The sequence below is a fragment of the Centropristis striata genome, chromosome 6 (assembly GCF_030273125.1).
Source record: "Centropristis striata isolate RG_2023a ecotype Rhode Island chromosome 6, C.striata_1.0, whole genome shotgun sequence".
In the NCBI taxonomy this organism is placed as follows: Eukaryota; Metazoa; Chordata; class Actinopteri; order Perciformes; family Serranidae; genus Centropristis; species Centropristis striata.
The window spans coordinates 11,830,013-11,851,966 of NC_081522.1; the positions used below are offsets into that span (position 1 = coordinate 11,830,013).

Consider the following 21,954-nt stretch of genomic DNA (forward strand, 5'->3'; position numbering starts at 1 on the left):
GCTGGCAGTCATGGACAATCCCTCTCATGCCCTCCACAAAACACTGGACAAGCTAAAGAGCAGCTTCAGCCACAGACTCATACAACCCCGCTGCTCCAAGGAACGATACAGAAAGTCGTTCCTTCCTTCTGCAATAAGACTATACAATTCATCTACCTCTGCCAGAACCAACATTACTGAGATGCACTAAATCTGAACCTTTGCACTAAATCTATACACGACACTTTGCCATGTTATTAATATTATTACTATTATTATTATTATATATACTGTTGCTGCCATTATTACTATTATTACTATATACTGTAATATACTACTATTATTATTATACCGGCCTTACTTATTATTATTATTATTATTATTATTATATATTATATTATTTTACTTGTAATTACTTTATTTATATTTTTTCATTTTACTTTTATATTGTTTATTATCTATTATTACATATTATATTATATTACATTATATTATATATATATTATATACTGTACTATTATTATTATTATATACCGTCTAGTCACTATAGCATTGTTGCCATCATATCATATCACCAGTTTAATTATTACCATCATCTTGCCAACCATCCTACCAACTGATGTTCTTTTCTTAACTTCTTAAGTGTCCTTGTTCTTGTTCTATTCTGTGTTTTTTTCTATTGTTGTTTTTATTTATGCTACCTCAGTATTGTATTCTATTGTATTTTATTGTACTTGAATACCCGACTGCTGTGACAACCGAATTTCCCTTCGGGGATGAATAAAGTAATCTATCTATCTGAATGCTTTATGAATGCTTTATTTCGGTTACAAAAAACAAAAAAGACAACAAAATAAAATCATGTTTTTACAAAAGAATCCATCAGACAGCAACCGAAAAAAGGAACAGGCTGAAGCCCCAAGGCTTATTTTTGCCTCTCCTGTACCATCTACATGTATACATTATATACATTACATTAACTGAGTAATTCACATTGTTACAAAACACATGATAGCTTAAACTGAAAAATCAAATTCAATCAAATTTCATTGTAACCCTTGATAATTTTAGATTTTAAAGTCTTCTTGAAAACTAACATAGATTTACACATCTTTATTTCATCATTTAGTCCATTCCATAATTTTACACCCAAAACTGACACACATCTGTATTTGAGATTAGTTCTGACTTTCTGAGTTTCAAACATTAGCAACCCCCTTAAGTTATAAATCCCCTGCCTTAATTTAAACATTTTTTGAATACAAACAGGAATTGACATGTTTACCACTCGAAACATAATTTCTAATGTTTTTGAATATACAATGTCCTGAAATTTTAACGTGTGTGATCTTATAAAAAGCTGATTTGTAGAATCACGGTATCCAACTTCATTTATTATCCTGATAGCTCTTTTCTGCAGTTTAATTATTGGATCTAGGTTTGTTTTATATGCATTTCCCCAAATTTCAACACAGTATGTCATATAAGGCAACACAAGTGAAAAGTACATCTATCTATCTATCTATCTATCTATCTATCTATCTATCTATCTATCTATCTATCTATCTATCTATCTATCTATCTATCTATCTATCTATTATCCAGGTATACAAAGCAGTTGAATATGTATTTACATACCTGTATTTAAGCAAGTCTCACAAAACTGAAGTATCAAAGTGATAACACAATGCAAAGTATGTTTTGAGCAGTTTCTTAGGGCCATAAATCTGATTTAAACAGTTTACAATGATGCCATCCAACATCAGGACCAGAGCCGTCTATCACCTTTTTTTTTAACCAATCAGATTGTAGGAAGCAGAAAACGTCCAATCAGCTGCGAGGAGGGAGGACATTTCCTGTTCAACTCTTCCGTGTACAGCAGCTCAGCTGACTGTCAGCCATGGTAAATACATTTAACATTCGTATTATTTTACACGAATGTGCTTATTTAGAAGCAAGTTTCTTTATCGGGCTCTTTAGTCGCGTGATTTATAAATGTCTTTGGGAATTTTTTAGTTTAACACTATCGATGTGTAGTCCTGCTTGTAGTTAGCTAACAGGCTAAGCTAGTCAGTAGCTTTTTAATGATAAACGCTAACATGAGAATATGTAAAATGTTTTTAGTTGAAGTACAGTAACGTAAACAACATGTATGTGATGTTTTATCTGTTGTAGCGGTTCCGTTTCTGTGGAGATCTGGACTGCCCAGACTGGGTACTTGCCGAAATCAGCACTTTATCGAAGATTGTGAGTACTTGTTAATGCCAATATAACGTTTTGCAGTGTTAGTTTATTTTATTTTTTATACTTATACTAATGTTTTTTCTGTCTCATCATTGTAACAGTCAAGTGTCAAAATGAAACTCCTCTGTGCTCAAGTGCTAAAGGACTTGCTCGGAGATGGCATTGATGTAAGGGTTTTAAAATATTCCCACATAATCTCTAACTTCTTGGTATTATGACTGCAAAATTCTCTCACACTAATCCAAACTGTCTTCTGTTTTTTCCTAGTATGACAAGGTAACAAAGCTTACTGCAGATGCAAAGTTTGGTAAGTGTCCCTCATACTACAGATCTTTTACAAAAGTTAAAGCAGCACAGTACAGAAATGCTCTATTGCAAAAGTTAGTATTTAAAGTACAGAAGTAGAAAGTGTGCTTTAAGTAAACAGATTTTAAATACTGTATTCTGTAGTTAAAGCTACAATAATACATCATGTTTTATACGTTTTATCATAAGTTTTGTGGGTAACCTGAAGACTTACTATAGCTGTCAAATAAATGTAAATGAAGAAAATGCATTGCAGAATATTTGCCTCAGGAATGTAGAGACCTAAAATATAAGGGAGCTTTAAAGACTCAATAAAAGTACCAGGATGCAAAATTGTACCTACGAAGTAAGCTGGGGATTGTTTAAAAAATGATAGCAAAACCATTACCAGGACCCTTAAAGGGATATAACTACCAGTAGGGCACTTCATTTAATACCCATCCTGTGCATATGCATGCAGTTCTATAAAATGCCACCACATTAAATCGAAGAGCATTTGCAGTGATTGTCTGTGAGCAAAAGCATACAATAAGTTACTCTAAAAAGGACTGAATGCAGGTATTGTTTAACAAGAGCCCTACTAAGTGAAATACTTGAGTGAATATACTTATTACATACCACTACTGCTGGTACTGCAATTAAATTATATAATACTTTACACACAAAAGCCTATGAAATGCTCGTACTTGCATTGCCACTTTTTTGTTATAAAACATTCATTTTTGGCATCTGTCCATCTTGCAGAGAGCGGAGACATCAAAGCGAGTGTGGCAGTGCTCAGCTTCATTTTCTCCAGTGCAGCAAAGCATGATGTTGACAGTGAATCTCTGTCTAGTGAACTGCAGCAGCTCGGCCTGCCAAAAGGTTAGTCCACCGGGGTTCCCCATGTTTGGTTTAAAAGGATGACTCGTATAATCTGTTGTCACAAATGCACAGACCTCTGCCCATACATCACTTTGTGCCAAGAGTAAGAACAGACTGGCTAAGCAGACTAAAGGTGGAAACGCATCATCTAACCTATTTCTTTCAGGGGCAATGTCTGCATTAAGTTCATAAGATTTTTTTACTTTTTTATGCCTTTAGCTGGGCTCCGAATATGAGTCCAAGCAGGGAACATCTAGATTTAAAAAGTCATAGTGCACTGACATTGACCTCACTTTCAGAAACATAAAGTTCCTTAATTAAAGACTACTGTGATATTTTTGGAGCTTACCGCATTGCGCAATTGCCTACTGTGTAAGAAAACACTGCACTGGCATTTGGAAGTGACAGTGCACAATGTACAGTACATACTGCTGACTGGTGGGGTGCTGCATTGTGACTTTGGTGCATTTATTGTATAAATCAATCATAGTTGGCTGTCGACCAGCTTGGGATTCTCCCTTTCAAATGCTGTAAAGATATCTTCTTTATTTTATAAATGTTAACTTCTTTTTGATTATATTATGGCTTTTCCTTATTCATCTTATTATTTGTTTACTCCTGTGTTAATGTGCCGGTTGAGTACTTCTGCTAATGGTGTCTTAGATCACTTTTGTGTGATTATGCACTTAAAATAAATCTTGACTTTACTATTAACACTACACACATATCCATTATTGTAGAGCACACAACAGGGCTCTGCAAAGCATATGAAGACAAGCACTCTGCACTGCAAGGCAAACTAAGAGAGACAAGTTTGCGGTGTAAGTATTTCTATTTTGTCCTTTAAAAGAGAGAAGTTGAAATAGCTGAGGATGAGAGACTAAATTCTGCTCCATCATGTATTTCAGTGGGCCAACTGGAGGCTGTGTCCTGGCGCGTAGATTACACTTTGAGCTCCAGCGAGCTGAGGGAGGTGAATGAACCTGTGATTCAGCTAAAACTGCAGACACAAGGAGCAGAGTCAGGTTCCACAGAGATGACTGTTGTTTCTGTTTCCGCTGACAAGCTAAGAGTCTTGCTGGCAGGTGGGTTCTGCATTTTGTTGAACTGTTCTTGAGATTCAAACATTTCAAACAATTTTATTATCCACTTTTACGCTGTGATGATTATTTTTCTTTGTGTGTTTCTACAGAGCTCAAACAAGCACAGGCTAGGATGAATGCACTACAATGAAGATTGGACAATAAAGTCAGACCTCATTGTCTGATCAAGAACTGGACACAAATGATGCTGATGGGCTGCCAAAAGTGCCACACTTACATCTTGTACAGTACAATTTTTTATATATAAATGTAGTCTTCTTAATGGTCATGTGAATGGCTCATTTCAAATTTGTATTGACTGATATTTAATTGTATTTTTCTACCACATAATTGGTATGAATGTCTCCAGCCAGAACAAGAATACTGAGTGAACCATTTTTGTAAAATATTGTATATTAATTGACATTTTGATTTGAATGATGTCCATTGTTTGTGTTTGACCTTTTTATGCTTATAAATAACAGAATAAATGTAAAACAATGAGATATTTGTATCCTTACGTATTTGCGGAACGCCTACATATCCCAGCATGCATCGGTGCCGGGCTGTTCTTCTGTTGTGTTTCTGCAGTGCGCTAGCTAGAAAAGCCCCAAATACTTTTCTTCAGGTGCTTTCGGTGAATTATTATAAAACCTGACTGAAACATCCACTTACACGAAAAACACACGAATACATATGGTTATGAAATACGAGCGTGGAAAGGACGGGAATCTCGCGATATTTCCTATGGAACGAATGGCACACGAGTTATTTAACATGTTTGGTAACGAGCATGTTGTGAAAGGCTCTTAGTCAGTATCATTCCTGTACATCGTCCAGCCTTGCAGAGGAGCCTGCAGTTTGTTTAAGTGATAAGTTTATCCACGGCGTGGTCTACTTCCTGGTTTGGGTAAGTGCTGTCACTTGATACCCCACACAACTCAATTAAAACGACTACTTGTACATTTTCAGAGCATAAACTTCGTGTATTAAAATACACTCAGGACAGGATGAGGAGATGCATTTCATTGTGTATTCTGTGGCAGGATGTGTGGTATACTGTCCAGTCATTGAGGTATCATGGAGTGTGGTCCAGGAATGATTGTGAGTAATGTTTAAAATCTGGCCCCCGCATGTGTCTTAGGTTGTAGGGTGTGGATCTTTTTCTGTGTCCAAGAGGCCTAGGGTTTTTGACCGAGGTCTCTATTCAACCCACAACAAGGGTTCGGTGAGATTGCTTTGGAATGTAGTGGTGATTTATTTCGAAGTGAAACAATTGCAGCCTCATTCTGAAACACTGGATGCAGCCACAGGTATCCCATACTTTTTTTCTCTCTTTAAATATCAACATCAACATTTTCAATGCAAAAAAAATAATTTTAAATTTAACATTAACAGTTGGGCAAATTAAATTACCCTTTAAAAAACAAAACAAGAAAAAATTGTATATATATATATATATATATATATATATATAAAGGAAATTCACATATCTTGGAGATGTAATCAACAATGTAAACATGTAATCCTTCCTAACTATTTTAATTGCAGATTTTTCATATGTAATCAGTCTTGATTATTTTTTTGTAATCTGATTACATAATCCTGATTGTATGCACTCCATTACTACTGAACCCAGACAAACACACACACACCACCACTCTTTGTAAAAATGATCTTCAGTAAATTGTTCAGTTACTTGTTCTGTACATTTTATTTTCCCAACAAAGCTGCCTCCATGCTCTCGGGAATACAATTCTGGGGCAGAAAAGTTTAAGACAGCAGTTATTTTATTTTTTGGGGCTTAAGGTAGTGAAATGTTCAAATAAAGTTTTTAATTGTACAATGTAACATTTCCCCAGGCTTCTAAACACACACACACACACACACACACACACACAAACACACACACACACACATAACAACACCACAACCATCCTTAGTTTATATTAAAGGTAGGTTCAGCTCATGATGATATGTTCTTTGCTCAGCCATACTTTGTTCTCTGCAGCTTTGTTTGTTCCAACAAAATGCCAGAGGGACCAGAGCTCCACCTGGCCAGCCTTTACGTGAACAAAATGTGTGCGGGAGTGGTGTTCACTGGACCTGTCAGAAAGTCCGATGTCAGCAAGAGTCCCGACGTGTCCTTCACCTGCGAGGCCTATCGCATCGCTGCCACTTCCAGAGGGAAGGAAGTGAAGCTCACACTGACACCCATGAAAAGTGATGATGCAAAAGCAGGTCAAGCTGACCAGCCCATGGATGTTGTCTTTCGCTTTGGGATGTCAGGTTATTTCCGCTTCACCACAGAGGATGACCTCCCCAAACATGCCCATCTGCGTTTTTACTCCAAAGAGACGCCCTGCAGAGTGCTGAGCTTTGTGGATGCACGCAGGTTCGGCAGCTGGCAGCCCAAGGGGAAGTGGCAGCCTGACAGAGGGCCCTGCATCATGTTTGAGTATGAAAGCTTCAGGTTAGTAATGCTGAGGGTGTCACTGGAGTCCCTGCTCAACCACATCATCACCATCACACTGACCAGTTAATAACTTTGCAGGGAGAAGGTTGTGTCTCACCTGTCTGACCGAGCCTTTGACAAGCCAATCTGTGAAGTTCTGCTCAATCAGAAGTATTTCAACGGTATCGGAAACTACCTGAGGGCTGAAATCCTTTTCAGGTGATGAACATGAACAACCCTCTACTATTCAAATGACACAATGACGGTATGTTTTGGGGAGAAATGAAACATTATTCAGTTATGTGTTACTGCTGCACCGATACTGACCTCATTAAGTGGATCAGGTGTCAGCCCTGATGTGACAAACCACTTTAATATAGGCCTGTAACTGGGGACACACTATATATATGGCTTTATTGGCATGATGTAACACTGTACATATTGCCAAAGCAAGCGTCAGAAGTTTAAAAAAAAAAGATAACAGTAAGGAAAGCAATGTTTACAATAAATTAATTATAATTCTATCATTCATTTTAAAGGAATTAAGAAAAAAACGAATAAAAAGAAAAGAAAACAATATTTACAATAAATTTTAATTCTATCATTCATTTTAAAGGAATTAAGAAAAGAAAAACTAATAACAATAGAAGAAGGCAATATTTACAATCATTGAATTACAATCAATCTATCATTCATACAATCGTCCCAGCAAAGAAGAAGAAAGACAAAGAAAAAATAAAAACAAAACAAACAACAGCTGTGTGTCACTCGCTGTCTCTGTGTTTGACCGGCAGAAACAAAGACTGCTGCTAATCCACAGCTCTGTGACTCTTCCCCGAGGAGGAGCGGCAGTTTTTCCTCATCTGACCATTTAAAAAAAAAAAAAACTTTTTTTACAGATTTAAATTTTTCTAATTTGTTCATATTTTTGACACTTGGTGAGGAAGTACAGCTCTGTCTCAGGCTGACAAATTATTGGTCGGTATTGGGAAGTTTATATCATTGTGTACATGTATTATTCTGATAAATCATTAGCTGATAATATAATCAGTTTACAATCAAAGACTACAAAGGAGAAAACAAAAACCAAACCAAAGCTCTTATTACTCAAACATTTTTTAATTTTCAAAATGGTTACCGATTCATTTTCTGCCTTTCAAGTTCTTTTGAAGTTATTCATGCATGGCAGGGAAGAGTCTAAATTTAATTTAAAAAATGAAGTAATGACAGAATACTTGAGATGATGCCTCAAAATCAGTATTGGAAGAGAAAGTTCAATGGGTGCATCCCTAACCATTATTATAAAATTTTCAGGGAGACACCAAATATCTCTCTAGATTCATGTGACTAATTTGCATTTGTAGTTTGCTTTTTTCTAGGTATAACTAGTGGCTACAAAGAAGAAAAAGTGATGGAACGCCTGGGATTAGTAGACCTTGGCTCACAGTAGGCCTATGCAGTTTAAAAAGAAACGAAACAAGAAGGCATAAGGGAGTAGCTTTTCCTTAGTGCTTGTATCGTACAATGATTCTCAAGTCAAGGTTGGACTATATAAAACTTTCTGAACTTTTATCTGTAACATGTTTTTCCTGTGAGAATCTCGTTGGAATAAAAAAAAAATCCAACATGTTTTGTGTTGTGACCAAGAACACAGGCACTCTCATGAGCCTCAAGGTCTGTTTCCCTTCAGATATGAGAAGAATGGCTTTCTTTCACTTCTCACAGCTTCTTACTTCCAGCGGGAGGCGAAAGCTTTGAAAACAAAAGAGCCTTTCTGTTTTAACAAAAGAACGAGTCTAAGCTAGTTTATCATTTTTAGGTTGAACATCCCACCCTTTGTGCCTGCCCGGACCGTACTGGAAGGCCTTGAGTCAGACGATTTATTTGGAAATGAGAAGGCTGTGAAAAATGAGACCAAGGACACAAAGGTGAAAGAACCAAAACAGAGACTCACATTTTGCAGATCATCAGACACTCAAGAATCATGCATCACTTTGTCTTACAGTGCTTCTCTTTCTTCTGTGCACTAGACCTCAGGCAGAGCTAAACAGATGCGGCTGAAAGCAGAGACGGGTGACCTGCTCAGACTGTGTCATACAGTACCTCTAGAAGTGGTGAACCTAGGTTGGTTATCATTGTTTACTTTGGTTTCAATTGAAAACTTTCAGAATTCATCATTTTCAGTCAGAGATGATTCAGTTTGAATTGTCTGTGAAATTATGTCACGCTTTGTGTTTTAGGTGGAAAGGGCTACGATCCCCAGAAGCAGGACTACTCTGACTTTGAGGCATGGCTGCAGTGTTACTACGTGAAAGGAATGAAATCTATCCGGGACCACAATGGCAGAACCATGTGGTTCAAAGTGAGTTAACAAGGAAATTAGACAAGAGGGGTGACAAATAAAAGGAAAAAAAACTAAATAAATGAGTGGCAAAACATATCAGTATTAATCTGCATATGAATGCAGATGATGTCATACAGGTGTACTACTGTGTACAATTAACATCCCATCATGCTCTGTGGCATGTTTAAAAAGTTCTATCCTGATGGGAGGTGTCTCTTTATATGGACAGAGTGGTCAGTGAATGGTTTGAGTTCTCAACCCAGTTGAACACCTACGGGAGATTTTTGACCTCAGTGTTAAGGCAGTGGTCTCAACTATCCTCATCAAAACACCAAATGAGGGAATATCTTTAGGAAGAATGGTGTTCATCCATCCAGCAGAGTTCAGAGACTTGTGGAATCTATGCCAAGGCACATTGAAGCTGCTCTGGCGGTTCATGCTGACCAGTGGTGGAAGAAGTATTCAGATCCCTTACTCAAGTAAATGTTCTAAGACCACACTGGGAAATTATTACTGCTACAAGTAAAAGTCCTGCATTCAAAACTTAGTTAGTAAAAGTACAAAAGTATCGGCATCAAAATGTACTTAAAGTATCAAAAGTTAAAGTACTTGTTATGCAGAATGGCCCCAATCAGATTGTTATACAGCTTTTATATTTAATGTATTTTATCTAAGTAGCATTTTGCTGCTGTCCATGGGTTAAGGGCTAATATGTGTATCACATATTTTCATGTTCAGTCTTGACCTGAAAAATAACTAAAGCTGTCAGCTAAATGTAGTGGAGTTAAAAATCTCTGAAAAAATCATCTCCAAACATTCCACCATTAAAGGTGACTCAACCAAAACGCTTGTTTTTTCCCTTAACTTGTGATCTTTGTACAGTTTACCTCTGGCACAGAGTTTTATATATCACTGATACCATCTGTTCTAATTTTAGGGAGATCCAGGCCCCATGGCACCTAAAGGTACTTTTATACATGAAACTTAAACTTGTGAACATGAAATGTACCTGAGAATAACTGATACATGAACTGATCCCTCTTTGGTTCACTCAACAGAGTCACCCAAGGCGAAAAAGAGAGCAAAGAAAGAAGATGACCATGAAGACGATCATGATTACACAGACAAGAAAAAGGTATCAACAGTCATGTTTTATTTGCCTTACAAGCGATTAAGTCTACAGATATAATTCTGTCTGGTTTCATTAGGTGTCGAGAGGTCGCTCCGACAGCACATCAAAGAAGAAGAATGTGGTCAAACGGGAAACTATGACTAAAACACCAAAGAAAGAAAACGCACGTCCAAAGGAAGTTGGAACCAAGATGAAAAAGACCCGAGAAGTTAACACACCTCAACATGGAAAGAGATCAACTGCACGTAAGAGGAAGAACAGCAGTGTGGAGTCAGCTGAAGGTGTGCTCATGATCTCTCAAAATGAAACTATTTTACTACTATAGAGACTGTTTTAATCTCAGTCCTCTTTGTTGCAGGTCCACAGAGGCGGAGTGGCAGAGTGACCAGACAGAACAGCAAATAAAAAGAAACGAGAGGCATCACTCCCCTGGACTGTTCTTACAATGTTTTTATATTTTTTTAATACTTTTTTTAATAAAACATGTTTCTACAAAGGTTCTGCAACTGTTTAATGATTTGACGCACAGTTGATCATCTATTAGCAACTCAAAAAGATGCCACCCATTTGAAGACTCCTAATAAACTGCAGCACCAGATGATACATTTAATAACTAGTTTCAACTCCTAGAAAAGTGTTGTATTAATATCCCAATTGTGCCTTTCCTGAGGTTTGATTAACTTCATCTATTAAAAGATGAGAATAAGAGACACAATTTGAAAGGGGCCGAAGTTCAAAATGATTCCCTCTGACGTTATGTGTGCCGGCCGGGAGGGGTCTTTGCTCTCCAGGAGATCACAACTGAAAGTAGCAACAAAAAAAGCTTTGTTCTTAGAAGGCAATAAAACATAAAAGAAGCCAAAGTGAACACTAAAAATAGATATACTCACTGCCAGGCTTCCCTGAGCGGAAGGGTGGTGCAGAGAGTTGCAGTCACGCTGCTTCCATGTGACTCATACAGTCGGACTACGAGTGCCCCCTTCCTGTCTTCAGCCTGTTATGGTAAATTGAGTAAACAGCCATTAATGCCCTAAGTGGATCAAGTCAAGCTAGGTCAAGCTTAGCATTTGATGGGATACCTGTTTAATGGTCTCAAGAATGACTGCTTCACAGCTGACGGAAAAGGCACTCCAGGGCTCAGTGTCAGGAGTGCACTGGACTGACCTCAAAGGGAAGTTGAGGTTGTATGCACACTGGATGACTGAGGCGTCTTGGAAGGATCCTGTATTACAACACAAAACATTATATTACGAGCTCCACAGTCAGAGTTTTAAGGTGTAATGGTAACAGGTCAGTCCTACCTGAGTGTGGCATGATAGCATAAGTGAAATGATGAGTCCCCATGTCAGCATTGGCATCCGGTGCTTTAGGTGCTCTCAGTCTAAGACAAAGATGCAAGGATTATTTAGATCTAATGAAACTACTATTTGTAGAATTGCTGTATATGAACAGAGGGAGCCTCACAGGGACAGCGTCATAGTGTTCTTGTGGACTGAATAGCCGTATTTGCAGTCATTTAGCAGTGCAACCCCAAAGTTGTGCTCCGACAAATCAGCCCATTTGTGACCCCAAACCTGAGGAGTAGATACAAAGCATTAATGGCAGTATTTTTGTTTTTATGACAGCATCACTGACACCTGTTGTACTGCAGGTGAGGTGTGCAGGGCTCAAACAGGACACAATAGCTGCTCTCAAAATACAGATTGAGAACAGTGCATGTTAAAAGGATAGTTGTAAACTTTGTTCACATTTGCAACATTTTAAATTCTTAATTGAGCATGATTGTGTTATCAGGTCATATAGGTGAGGTTGTGGTGACAAAAATGATACTAACATGGCATGGCAAACAAGTGGCAGAATGTAAAGCATTAAAAAACAGGCAAAGGGTTAATATCAGTTTTAAGTGTAGTGTTATATTTAGTATATTAAATATAATTAAATAAAATATGTATTTATTTTCAATGCTTTAACTTGCTTTCAGACAGCCCAGTTTAATACAGTTCAATACATTTTGCTGCTGCCCCCATCCACAGCAGTATGCTGCTTAGCTTCCATGCTAATATTCCTGCCTGCTTCTTCAAACTGGGGTGTGCTCAACTCCATCTACATTACACTGAATATACAACCCCACTTCAAAACTAACTCCACAGTGATGTACCTCAAACCTGGCCCAGTCCCATGAAGTGTTCCTGTGTGTGGGTCTCTGTAGATGACCAAACTGGATCTCATATGTTGCATTGGGGGTGTGGACTCGCACGGGGAACTCCACCTTCAGAAACTTGTGTGACTCTGCCCACTTCACCTTCAATTCAAGGTTGCAACATTGGGTATTAGATGGGTTTTGAAGAATGTGTCTGTTCTGTGTTTCTCTACATTACTACACATATCATAAATGTTCTAAAGTACCTCTGTGTTGAATTTCATGTAAGGACACATGGCGTCCATGACAATCTCCTGTGTGATAGTGCTCTTATCACTGATCCTTAGAGTGATGCTGACACAGCCGCGGAGCCCACCTGAGGACACCACACGAAGAGGCTGCTCCACCTCCAGAACGGGCTTCCTGTAGGGACAATCTTAAGTTCTTTATATTCATATCTTCAACACCTGCAGATACTGTGATGTGTATCAAGGTGGTAAGTGATGGATGTAACAGTAATGACTGGCACCTTGTCTGCAGATGGTAGTCCATTACATCCCAAGCATCCCAGTACAGAGGGACATCATCAAACATGACAAACTGGTTCGCATGACAGCCGTCAGAGATGGCTTCTCTAAAAGTGGCGAGACAGATGTTAACTCAGTAAACTTTTCTTATTTTATTCAATAGTAGAAAATATCTTACAGTACCTGTTAGCACTGATCAAACGCAGCGACGCCAAAGTGCCATCTTTGTTTACAACAGTCTGTAAAATCCCGTTCTCCATGAGGATAGTACCGTCATCCTGTAATGTTACACAACAACATCTCTGTTAGCCAAATTAAACAGAGTTAAATGAATTAAATGCTCTGTATATAGTACATACTTGAACAGTGACAGAGACTGGAGCCACAGGCTGCGTGTCTTTGACAGGGGACAAACCGATGCTGGGAACTCTCACAAGAGCTGCAGTACAACAGCAGGTCATCAGACATGGAGCTTTGGTATGAAAGGCAACAGCATAACATTGTTAATATCTAACATACCCAGAGCAGGTTTACCAGCACTGTCTTGAATCTGCATGACTTCCTGGCGCTCCCAAGGCAGAGAGTTGAAAACACCAGTGGAGTTTCCTTTTGACCCGAGGATTCCACAAGCGTCATGCAGCAGTGCAGCACCACCACTGCGGATATCTAAAACACATCATAATGCTCTTTTTATTTTGGAAAACAACATATGAATATGGCTGTGGCTTAAATGGATAGCGATTGAAAACTGTACCTTCATAATACCTGAGTGCATCCTCCACGACCATCTCGATACAGCTGCCGGGAATCACGTCATGGAATTGGTTTAGGAGAAGCAGCCTGAAAGGGAAAAGTGGAATACTTTCATACTGTAACAACAAAGAGCATTTACTTATTCATCATCAAACTTTAAAAGGTGTAACTGGACCTCCAGAGCTCCTGCAGTTTTTCCACAGGATACTGAAAAGTGCTGTCTCGACACAGCGCCAAGCTGCTGGCTATCTCAATGTCATGAAGCAGCGTCTCACACTGCCGGTTCCCTCGTTTAATCTGGAAACAATAAAGGAAACATAAATACAACTGCACTTTATCATACAGTACACATTTATTTTGTGGACAAGTACAACTCTTTTCATCTCATTTGTGCTCATTTTGTGGTGTAATTCATATAATTAATTATTAAATGAATTATTGAATGAATATTCATGAATTCATATAGTAATCAAGACTATTAGTACAGTTGGTAAGATGTAACAATACACTTAAATCCTGCATGTAAATAATATACTATTCCCCATACAGTTTGAGTGTTCAAGAGACAGATCACCCTCAAATAAGGAATATTTTTCTTTTGCCTGTAGTTCTACTTATCAGTGTATTATTGTTATGTTATTATTTTGATGTGAATTGCTGGGTGTTGCAGCTTCTCATGAATATAATGTCACTATCTGGCACACTTTTCTTTTCTATTTGTGTGCTTTCTTAGAAAATACCTCATACTTTGTAAGTCTCATTTCCTCCTATAATTAGGTTTCTTGAAAAGGGTGTTATTCTACCAGAGCCTGCGTGGTGTAGGTGCCATTGTGTAGCTCCAGGAAGAGCTCTCCGGTCCAAGTACAAAGCAGATCAGAGTCAGCCTGAAGCTGAGAGAAAAGCTTGTCCGGGCTGGACGTCTGGACCCTGTGAAACACACAACAATCAAACACGGAGATGAGCAATGACCACTCTGATTACATCATTGTTATTCACTCTGACTAAAGCATGATGTATTGACTGGTATTGTAGAACCACACCATTATCCTTTTCGATGTCATACATTTGGTGGAGTCTGGTGCAGTCTACGTGCTGGCACACCCAATTACAGTGCAGGAAATATACATATAAAACTTGTGACTAATTTACTGTTGGGAAATGTTTCCGCCTCCATTTGGGGTTTGGTTCTTATAACTGACGAGTGCTGAGTGTTAAGCGTGGGACAGGAACTCACTTGGGAAGTCCATCTGTATCCTGGACCCGGTCCAGTCTGTCTAGCATCAGCTGTGTGGGTCCACCACCACCATCACCGAAACCAAACAGTGCTGCACTGTGGTTAGCTCTGCCTTTATCCTTGTTATTCTTCACAGTTTTCACCAGCTGTGGGCAGAGATACCACACCCAGATGAAGCAATTTAAAAAGGATTATAAAAACTCAACATTAACAATTTTATGTGTAACATAAACTCACGTCTTCAACCTTGCCCTTCATTTCATAGGAATTTCCTGGTGGGAAGTGAGTTAAAACCTTGGAGCCATCAAGACCTTCCCAGAAAAATGTGTTGTGCTTAAAGAAAATGAAATCAAAACTTAACAAACATAACAATCAAAAAGTTGTTTTTTTTCTGCATAGTACCCAGTGACTACTCACAGGAAAGGTGTTGACCAGGTTCCAGCTAAGCTTTTGTGTCAAGAAATTGGAAATGCCCGAGCCCTGCATTATCTGAGGAAGTTGGGCAGAGTAGCCAAATGTATCTGGAAGCCAGAACTAAAGAGAACACACGAAAATACCACATACGTGATGGAGAAGTGGCCACAAATGTAGACATTACATACAAGCTCAACTCAGGTTATATAAACACTTCTTTCAGAGTACCTACCTCATTGCAATGGATCCCAAACTCGCGTTTAAAGAAGCGCTGGCCTTCCAAGAACTGGCGGACCATGGACTCACCTGAGGGCAGATTGCCATCCTGACAGCCAAACATGTGGTTAGTACATCATCACTGAGGGTATCATCAGATCCAATAATATGGTTTATTAGTATGGTATCAGGTTTACCATTTCTACCCACGTTCCTCCAACTGGAATGAACTGGCCTTTTTTAACGTAATGCTGAATCTGGGAGAAGAGTCCGGGGTACCAGCTCTTTACCCACTGGAACTGCTGAGCCTAGACAAAAAGCAACATATATTTGAACAGCTCATATGGCTCATAAAGGTTCTACAGACCCCCAATTTTCCTTTCCCTTCCACAATCTCATTTAAAAGTCTTCTTTATGCTATAATAGTTGTGTCTACTGATTCAATTTTGTTCACTGTCATTGATCTGTTTTGCCACTTACATTTTAACTTTTTTTTCTTATATATTTTATTGTTCTATTACCGTTGTAAAGCACTTTGATCAACTTCAATGTCTTTAAATAAGCTCTATAAATGCATGTGAATTGACTCATACAAAACTGTGTTAGTGTAGAAATACCTGGGAGCAAGTAAATACAAATTCAGGGTTCTTCTCCATTAAACGGATCACAGTCACCCAGCTTCGCCCACATTTGCGAATGGTCTCTTCATAGGGCCACAGCCAGGCTGCAGATGCAGAAATTCAGGAATATTAACTAATTTGTCAAAAATAGTTGATTTTATGTACAGTTTCTATGAGCTTCAACTTCAAAAAGAGGGCAGAGTATCCCTTTTTAGTATGTTTCAGTATTGTTTTGTTACTACAGATCCCAAATTGATTTACAAACTTTAACAAATAAAAATATGCTTAAATACAAAACTTTTCTGAGACCTGAGTCTATGTGGCAGTGACCCATCGCATGGACAGTGTGTTGGCTTTCTCCGTTCCGTTGGCTGAAGAATGTGTGAGCCAGACCGTGAGCTTTGGTGAAAGAGGCGGGATCAGAGGGGTCACAGAGGTTCACCATCTCATTGACAGTGAAGAGTGCCTGGTAGCCTCGTTGCTCTCCCTCTCCAAGTTCCTGTTAAGGGAGCGAAAACTTTACTTGCATTACTCTTCAACTAAAATAAACTGAAATATCAACATGTTTTGTGTGACTTTACCTTCACAATGTCAATAAGCATCTCAAAGTCTGTCAGCAGCTCTTGTACATCACGGTTAAACACCACCAGCTCAGCCTTCTGTACAGAAAACTTCCTGTTTGGATCTGGAGCTGCAATCATGGAGCCTTGACCTGCTCCAAAAAGCCCATTACAGGCCATCTCTACATAAAGGCTGACACTGTAGAACAAGAGAAATATGAACACTTCAGTGAGCCAAGCTACAGAAGCAGCAATAAAGTCATGCTTTAGCAACTGACCTGTGTGGCTCCTCATCTTTCAAACTGTCAGACAGGATGTAACTCGTCTTCTCCCCCTCCTTAGTGAGGCCCTGCAAATCATAATGAAATCCAGTCAAGTGTTTATAGAATATTTGGCATGTTAATGAAGCCTCATTTAAATAACACTAATGCTACATTACCTGAACTGGCTGTCCATCTCTCCAAACCATCGATTCTCCATCACTTTCCCACCGAAGATGAACCTCTTTCCCTCTCCAGGACTCGGGGATTTTCAGGGTCAACTTAAACCAGCAGGTCCACCACCTTCAACCAGCATAAAGCCTGGGTTACTGCCAATATTGAAGGGAATAAAAAGATCTAAGGGTAATAAGAATGTGACAGTGATACTTACGTGGGTCCAAAGGTGTCGCCCACTTTATATGGTGCAAAGGTCTGCTTGGAGGCTTCTGTGAATGTGATCCGTTTAGAGGACAGGAAGGAGCAGAGAGACTCCAGAGGACAAGAGTCTCCATAGAGTCTGCAGAGAAAAAGCATTAAAAAAGTCAAACTTAGCTATAATGATCAAATTCACAGTCTCATAAAGACAACTTAACTCCTTGTAGACATTACCAGTGACAGAAGAAATATTCTGATATTTTATTTGAGTAAAAGTAACAATACTACAGTGTAAAAATACTCTGTTATTAGTAAAAGTCTTCCATAAAAAAATCCCATATGATTTCCGATTCATAAAATCAAAGTATTATATTATAATTCTTAATTTATTCATCACTTTAATGTTGCACCTGGTAAAGGTGGAGCTGGTGGCATAACCTATAATAATACATTATAAACTATTTGCATATTTAGATCACTAATACAAAATATAAATAAGCTACGTAGCTAAAGCTTTCAAATTAATTAAGTGGAGATGTAGAAGTATAAAGTATCATAAAATGAAAATACCCTAGTTAAGTATAAGTATCACAAAATAATACTTAAGTACAGTACTGAGGAAATGTACAGTACAGGCCAAAAGTTTGGACACACACCTACTCATTCAATGCGTTTTTCTTTATTTTCATGACTATTTACATTGTAGATTCTCACTGAATTCATCAAAACTATGAATGAACACATATGGAATTATGTACTTAACAAAAAAAGTGTGAAATAACTGAAAACATGTCTTGTATTTTAGATTCCTCAAAGTAACCACCCTTTGCTTACTAGAATATAAGACATGTTTTCAGTGATTTCACACTATTTTGTTAAGTACATAATTCCACATGTGTTCATTAATAGTTTTGATGAATCACAATGTCAATAGTCATGAAAATAAAGGAAACACATTGAATGAGAAGGCGTGTCCAAACTTTTGGCCTGTACTGTATATAGTTACATTCTCGATGTTACAGTAATTAAAAGCTTTATTTAATATACACCATAATATTGCAAACTGCTGAAACTGATCTTAAAAAAAGAATAGCTGAGAGCAGCATAATGTGCATTTACATGTAGGTTATGAATGAATGTGCTATTAAACTATCACAGGGAGCGACAAAAACATGTTTGGTCTGCTGTACTTGAGTACTTCGTTTCATTGAAGTCAGAGCCAGTGCAGCTGAATGACAGAAGCCTTACCGTCCTCTCAGGTTACAGTCTGTGAAATAAATCTCAGAGATAAACTTCTCTGCTCTCTCGAGGAGAGTGCGCCTGTTCTTCAGCACAGGCTGCCGATACATCACGAAAACAGCATGCACAACCTGCAGATCTGCAGACACCACAGCGAGCACTCACGGAAGATCAAAATGCACTCAAATCTTCAAAAGACCCGGAAGTAAAACGTATTGTTATTGTACTTAATTTAACCAGCCACTAGATGGCAGTCCTGCTCATAAACGAGCATTCAGCAACATGTTTCTCCACTCTCAGAAGTCAGGACGGGCAGGTGGATTGTGTAAAGTGACACCACTGGGCATCATTTTTTGCTTTTAACAGATTCAACTGGGGAAATAATGTAAAACTACGGAGCCCCTTAAGGGACATTGAAAGAAGAAAAATTGAAGTAAAAAAAAAAAATTATACTTTTACGAGATGTCGCAAAAGTATAATTTTTTTTTTTAACTTCGATTTTTTGTTCTTTCAATGTCCCTTAAGGGGCTCCGTATAAAACAGACCTTCTTGTTTTAAACTTTCTTTATCTATAATCCCACATGTCCCCAAATATAGATTAGGACTTTTAAATTTTACAATAAAAAATAAGAGTGAGTGAATCGGTATGAATTTGCACTATATTATGGAACACTAAATAGACCTGTAAATATTTAAAAACGAGATAATTAAATATAAAACTGAGGTATGAACACTAGTATGTGTATGGGTTTTCTTGGGGGACTTTTTGTTGCGTATAATATACATATATTTTGTTTTGATTCATTCTTTTATCATCAGTTTATAAATCTAAAGGGAATTGAACAGAATAATTCATGTAAAAATAATAGGTGTAATAAGTTAAGGTTTCAGCCTTTTGGTTAGCATAAACCTGTTTTGATTACTTATTGTTGATATATTATTTTTTATATGTCCAACGGTCAGAATATACTAACCCAAAAGTAATATATGATTTCACTGATATTGCTGTTTAAATAAAGCCCGATAAACTTGCCATTGAGAATGATAAAATGCAATGAAATTGACATTTTACTTAATAAATATTTCAATTTTTTTATTCTGAGACAGCAGCTATTTACGGTTTTTATACACAAAATAACAATCTAAGAACATAATAGTATACATAAAATGTAAAAATCAGCAACCGTTTAACACATGAAGTAACAAATGGTTTCAGATATGGCAAAAAGGTATCAACAATGTAATGAAGCCACAAGCAGCAACAATGAACAGGCAAAATCATCTGCTGGAGGACTGATATGGCGTCCATGGGTTTCTTAAAAGGCGCAATATAAATTTAAGTTGTCATTATTATTATTGAGATTGTGTGCACACTTTATTCTGGAGAAACAGTCACCCTGTGCTTCTCTTTACCATTCTTTCCTCATTTAACCAGGTATCTAAAGTCTGGTCTTACAGCAAAAGTGTCACTTTCTACGCCATAAGCATGCAGATACTGTAATGTAAATGTAAATGTACACTGAATATAAGCTCTTACATCTAAACTGATCCAAAAAAAAGCTTAAATATAATAAAGGCAGAAGAGATGATAAAGTGGCTGAGGGAAACTCTGTGAGGACAACTTGATGATGCAATAACCCCCACTGGTTAACTGTACAGGCTGCAGTCTCATGAGAGGCTCTCAGGAGTGCTGGGGAGTTAGTCTTGTGATCAGACGGGCGGACAAGGGTTAGAGGTCAGCCCACGTGCAGCCTGAAAAGACAAAAGCCTTTTTTTTCTCTCAGCATTATTCGCAGGGAAGGAGCTGTGTGTTTCTGTGTTTATATGGACCCAAGCGCCCTTTTATTATAAAATCCATAGAGCAGCTCTAAGTACAGGGTTGGTGGAAAAATGTGGCATAGCCCATCCCTCTCAGGCCACCCTACCATCAGGGATGTCTGTCAGCTCCTATCCCCCTATTGTTTGGACTGTGGCTGGGCTTTCCACCACGTCGGGACAGCCGGAGAGAACGGGTGCCACGATCGGACTTGACCCGAGATTCTCACCAGTTCAGCTCCGGCCTTACTGTGTTGGCCTGGAGCTCTCCTCAAGAAACTCACCACATTATGTCAGATAAATAATAGAGGGATTAGAGAGGACAGATGTTCCTCTTGCTCTAAGGAAGTAGTCAAACAGCATGAAGCACCCAGCATGGAAGCCCACTATGTTCCGCAGGCCACAACACAGAAAAGGAAGTCCAGACTGTGGCTTGAGAAAAAATCTCTCCAAACCCCATAGCTGCATGCAAACTTTATCATGTGATGTACGTAAACCTTTCATGCTTCCACATCTGACCCATGGGACACAAATACAGAATGAGTGATGCAAAAGGACAATTGTCTCAATGTCTTATTGAAGTTTCATTTAGTTCCTTTGAAGCGAGGTCAAGAACGATGAGCTATACTCTTGAGCCGTACTCGTCTTGCTCTCCAATGTTGTATACGACACTTTTGCTTTTGTCCTGTTCAGCACCAGCTCTAAGGGAGAAAAGAACCATAATGCATTCAGAATTTCATATCTCTAAATACATGCAATTTGCATTCTTAAATGACTCCCATAAAATGTAGATTTATTTCGTACTCTTGCTGAGGTTTGTTTTGCCATCAACATAATGTTTATCATTTAGTTCTATGATATATGAGTAAGAGGTTGGACACGTATAAAACAGAGAGTTGCTCATCCTGATTTGTTGGTGTAAGGAAACATGTAGCAAATACTTTGGAAACTGGATGAAAAAGAAGGAAAAGAAACAGGAGAAACATTTGACGCTGTTTAATGCAAACAGCCTGCTGCCAACACATCTGTGATAAGACTGTCACTCAGGATTTACACCTCCAAAAGAGGATTTGCATCATTAGCATAAAGAAGTGAAGGAGGAGACGTGATATCCACTGATGAGGAGACAGCTTCAGAGCACACTTTACCTTTGCAGTTCCTCTTATTAACATATTTTATCTCAAAGAAATGTTCCTTTTTGTCTGGATATATTTGTAAAAGAAGAAATATGATGTCTTCATACTCAAGTGTCTACGTATGTATGTCATACATGTGATTTGGCTATTTCCCCCATTTAAATCTGGACAAATTTTACTTGTTAGGTTATAAGCAAAAAAAAATTAAAAGGCCCCAGTTTTATTTTTCAATAAGCCAATCTCTTTAAAATAAAATTAC

The 21,954-nt window shown here is 38.1% G+C and overlaps 3 protein-coding genes across 4 annotated transcripts; 2 read left to right on the forward strand and 1 right to left on the reverse strand.

The window, feature by feature from the left end:
• Positions 1-1,810: 1,810 nt before the first annotated feature.
• Positions 1,811-4,979, forward strand: commd4 (COMM domain containing 4). The gene is made up of 8 exons (XM_059335174.1): positions 1,811-1,882; positions 2,155-2,226; positions 2,325-2,390; positions 2,491-2,530; positions 3,274-3,393; positions 4,134-4,214; positions 4,302-4,478; positions 4,586-4,979. The coding sequence occupies exons 1-8, from the start codon at positions 1,880-1,882 to the stop codon at positions 4,624-4,626; spliced, it is 600 nt and encodes a 199-aa protein (XP_059191157.1). The 5' UTR covers positions 1,811-1,879; the 3' UTR covers positions 4,627-4,979.
• A 125-nt stretch (positions 4,980-5,104) lies between these two features.
• On the forward strand, positions 5,105-10,906 carry neil1 (nei-like DNA glycosylase 1). 2 transcript variants are annotated; one of them, XM_059335173.1, is made up of 11 exons: positions 5,105-5,385; positions 5,620-5,788; positions 6,487-6,948; positions 7,030-7,149; positions 8,750-8,858; positions 8,961-9,054; positions 9,171-9,292; positions 10,212-10,239; positions 10,333-10,409; positions 10,483-10,687; positions 10,765-10,906. In XM_059335173.1, the coding sequence occupies exons 3-11, from the start codon at positions 6,506-6,508 to the stop codon at positions 10,809-10,811; spliced, it is 1,245 nt and encodes a 414-aa protein (XP_059191156.1). In that variant the 5' UTR covers positions 5,105-5,385; positions 5,620-5,788; positions 6,487-6,505; the 3' UTR covers positions 10,812-10,906. The 2 variants fall into 2 exon arrangements, with proteins under 2 accessions (XP_059191156.1, XP_059191155.1); XM_059335172.1 differs by lacking the exon at positions 5,620-5,788 and having other exon boundaries at positions 5,106-5,385.
• man2c1 (mannosidase, alpha, class 2C, member 1) lies at positions 10,404-18,953 on the reverse strand. The gene is made up of 26 exons (XM_059335171.1): positions 18,754-18,953; positions 17,522-17,647; positions 17,310-17,433; positions 17,149-17,219; positions 16,892-17,069; positions 16,620-16,809; positions 16,308-16,414; positions 15,888-15,998; positions 15,707-15,799; positions 15,478-15,594; positions 15,298-15,393; positions 15,061-15,206; positions 14,630-14,753; positions 14,002-14,123; positions 13,828-13,913; positions 13,593-13,739; positions 13,433-13,512; positions 13,257-13,351; positions 13,076-13,180; positions 12,813-12,969; positions 12,565-12,708; positions 11,871-11,980; positions 11,708-11,787; positions 11,486-11,628; positions 11,297-11,400; positions 10,404-11,207 (listed from the first exon to the last, which is right to left on the reverse strand). Exons 1-26 carry the CDS (start codon positions 18,852-18,854, stop codon positions 11,096-11,098), a joined length of 3,069 nt encoding a protein of 1,022 aa, XP_059191154.1. The 5' UTR covers positions 18,855-18,953; the 3' UTR covers positions 10,404-11,095.
• Between the last annotated feature and the right edge of the window lie 3,001 nt (positions 18,954-21,954).

What these genes read in the sequence shown, in the direction of transcription:
- commd4 (XM_059335174.1), top strand. An exon ending in TCAGCACTTTATCGAAGATT is followed by an intron (nt 2,227 to 2,324) that starts GTGAGTACTTGT and finishes TCATTGTAACAG; the next exon opens with TCAAGTGTCAAAATGAAACT. An exon ending in TACTGCAGATGCAAAGTTTG is followed by an intron (nt 2,531 to 3,273) that starts GTAAGTGTCCCT and finishes TCCATCTTGCAG; the next exon opens with AGAGCGGAGACATCAAAGCG.
- neil1 (XM_059335173.1), top strand. Translation starts at nt 6,506, where the DNA reads ATGCCAGAGGGACCAGAGCTCCACCTGGCCAGCCTTTACGTGAACAAA. An exon ending in ATGAGACCAAGGACACAAAG is followed by an intron (nt 8,859 to 8,960) that starts GTGAAAGAACCA and finishes TCTGTGCACTAG; the next exon opens with ACCTCAGGCAGAGCTAAACA. An exon ending in TCTAGAAGTGGTGAACCTAG is followed by an intron (nt 9,055 to 9,170) that starts GTTGGTTATCAT and finishes TTTGTGTTTTAG; the next exon opens with GTGGAAAGGGCTACGATCCC.
- man2c1 (XM_059335171.1), bottom strand. Translation starts at nt 18,854, where the DNA reads ATGTATCGGCAGCCTGTGCTGAAGAACAGGCGCACTCTCCTCGAGAGA. An exon ending in TGAAGGGCAAGGTTGAAGAC is followed by an intron (nt 15,207 to 15,297) that starts GTGAGTTTATGT and finishes CTCTGCCCACAG; the next exon opens with CTGGTGAAAACTGTGAAGAA. An exon ending in CGTTTGATCAGTGCTAACAG is followed by an intron (nt 13,181 to 13,256) that starts GTACTGTAAGAT and finishes CGCCACTTTTAG; the next exon opens with AGAAGCCATCTCTGACGGCT.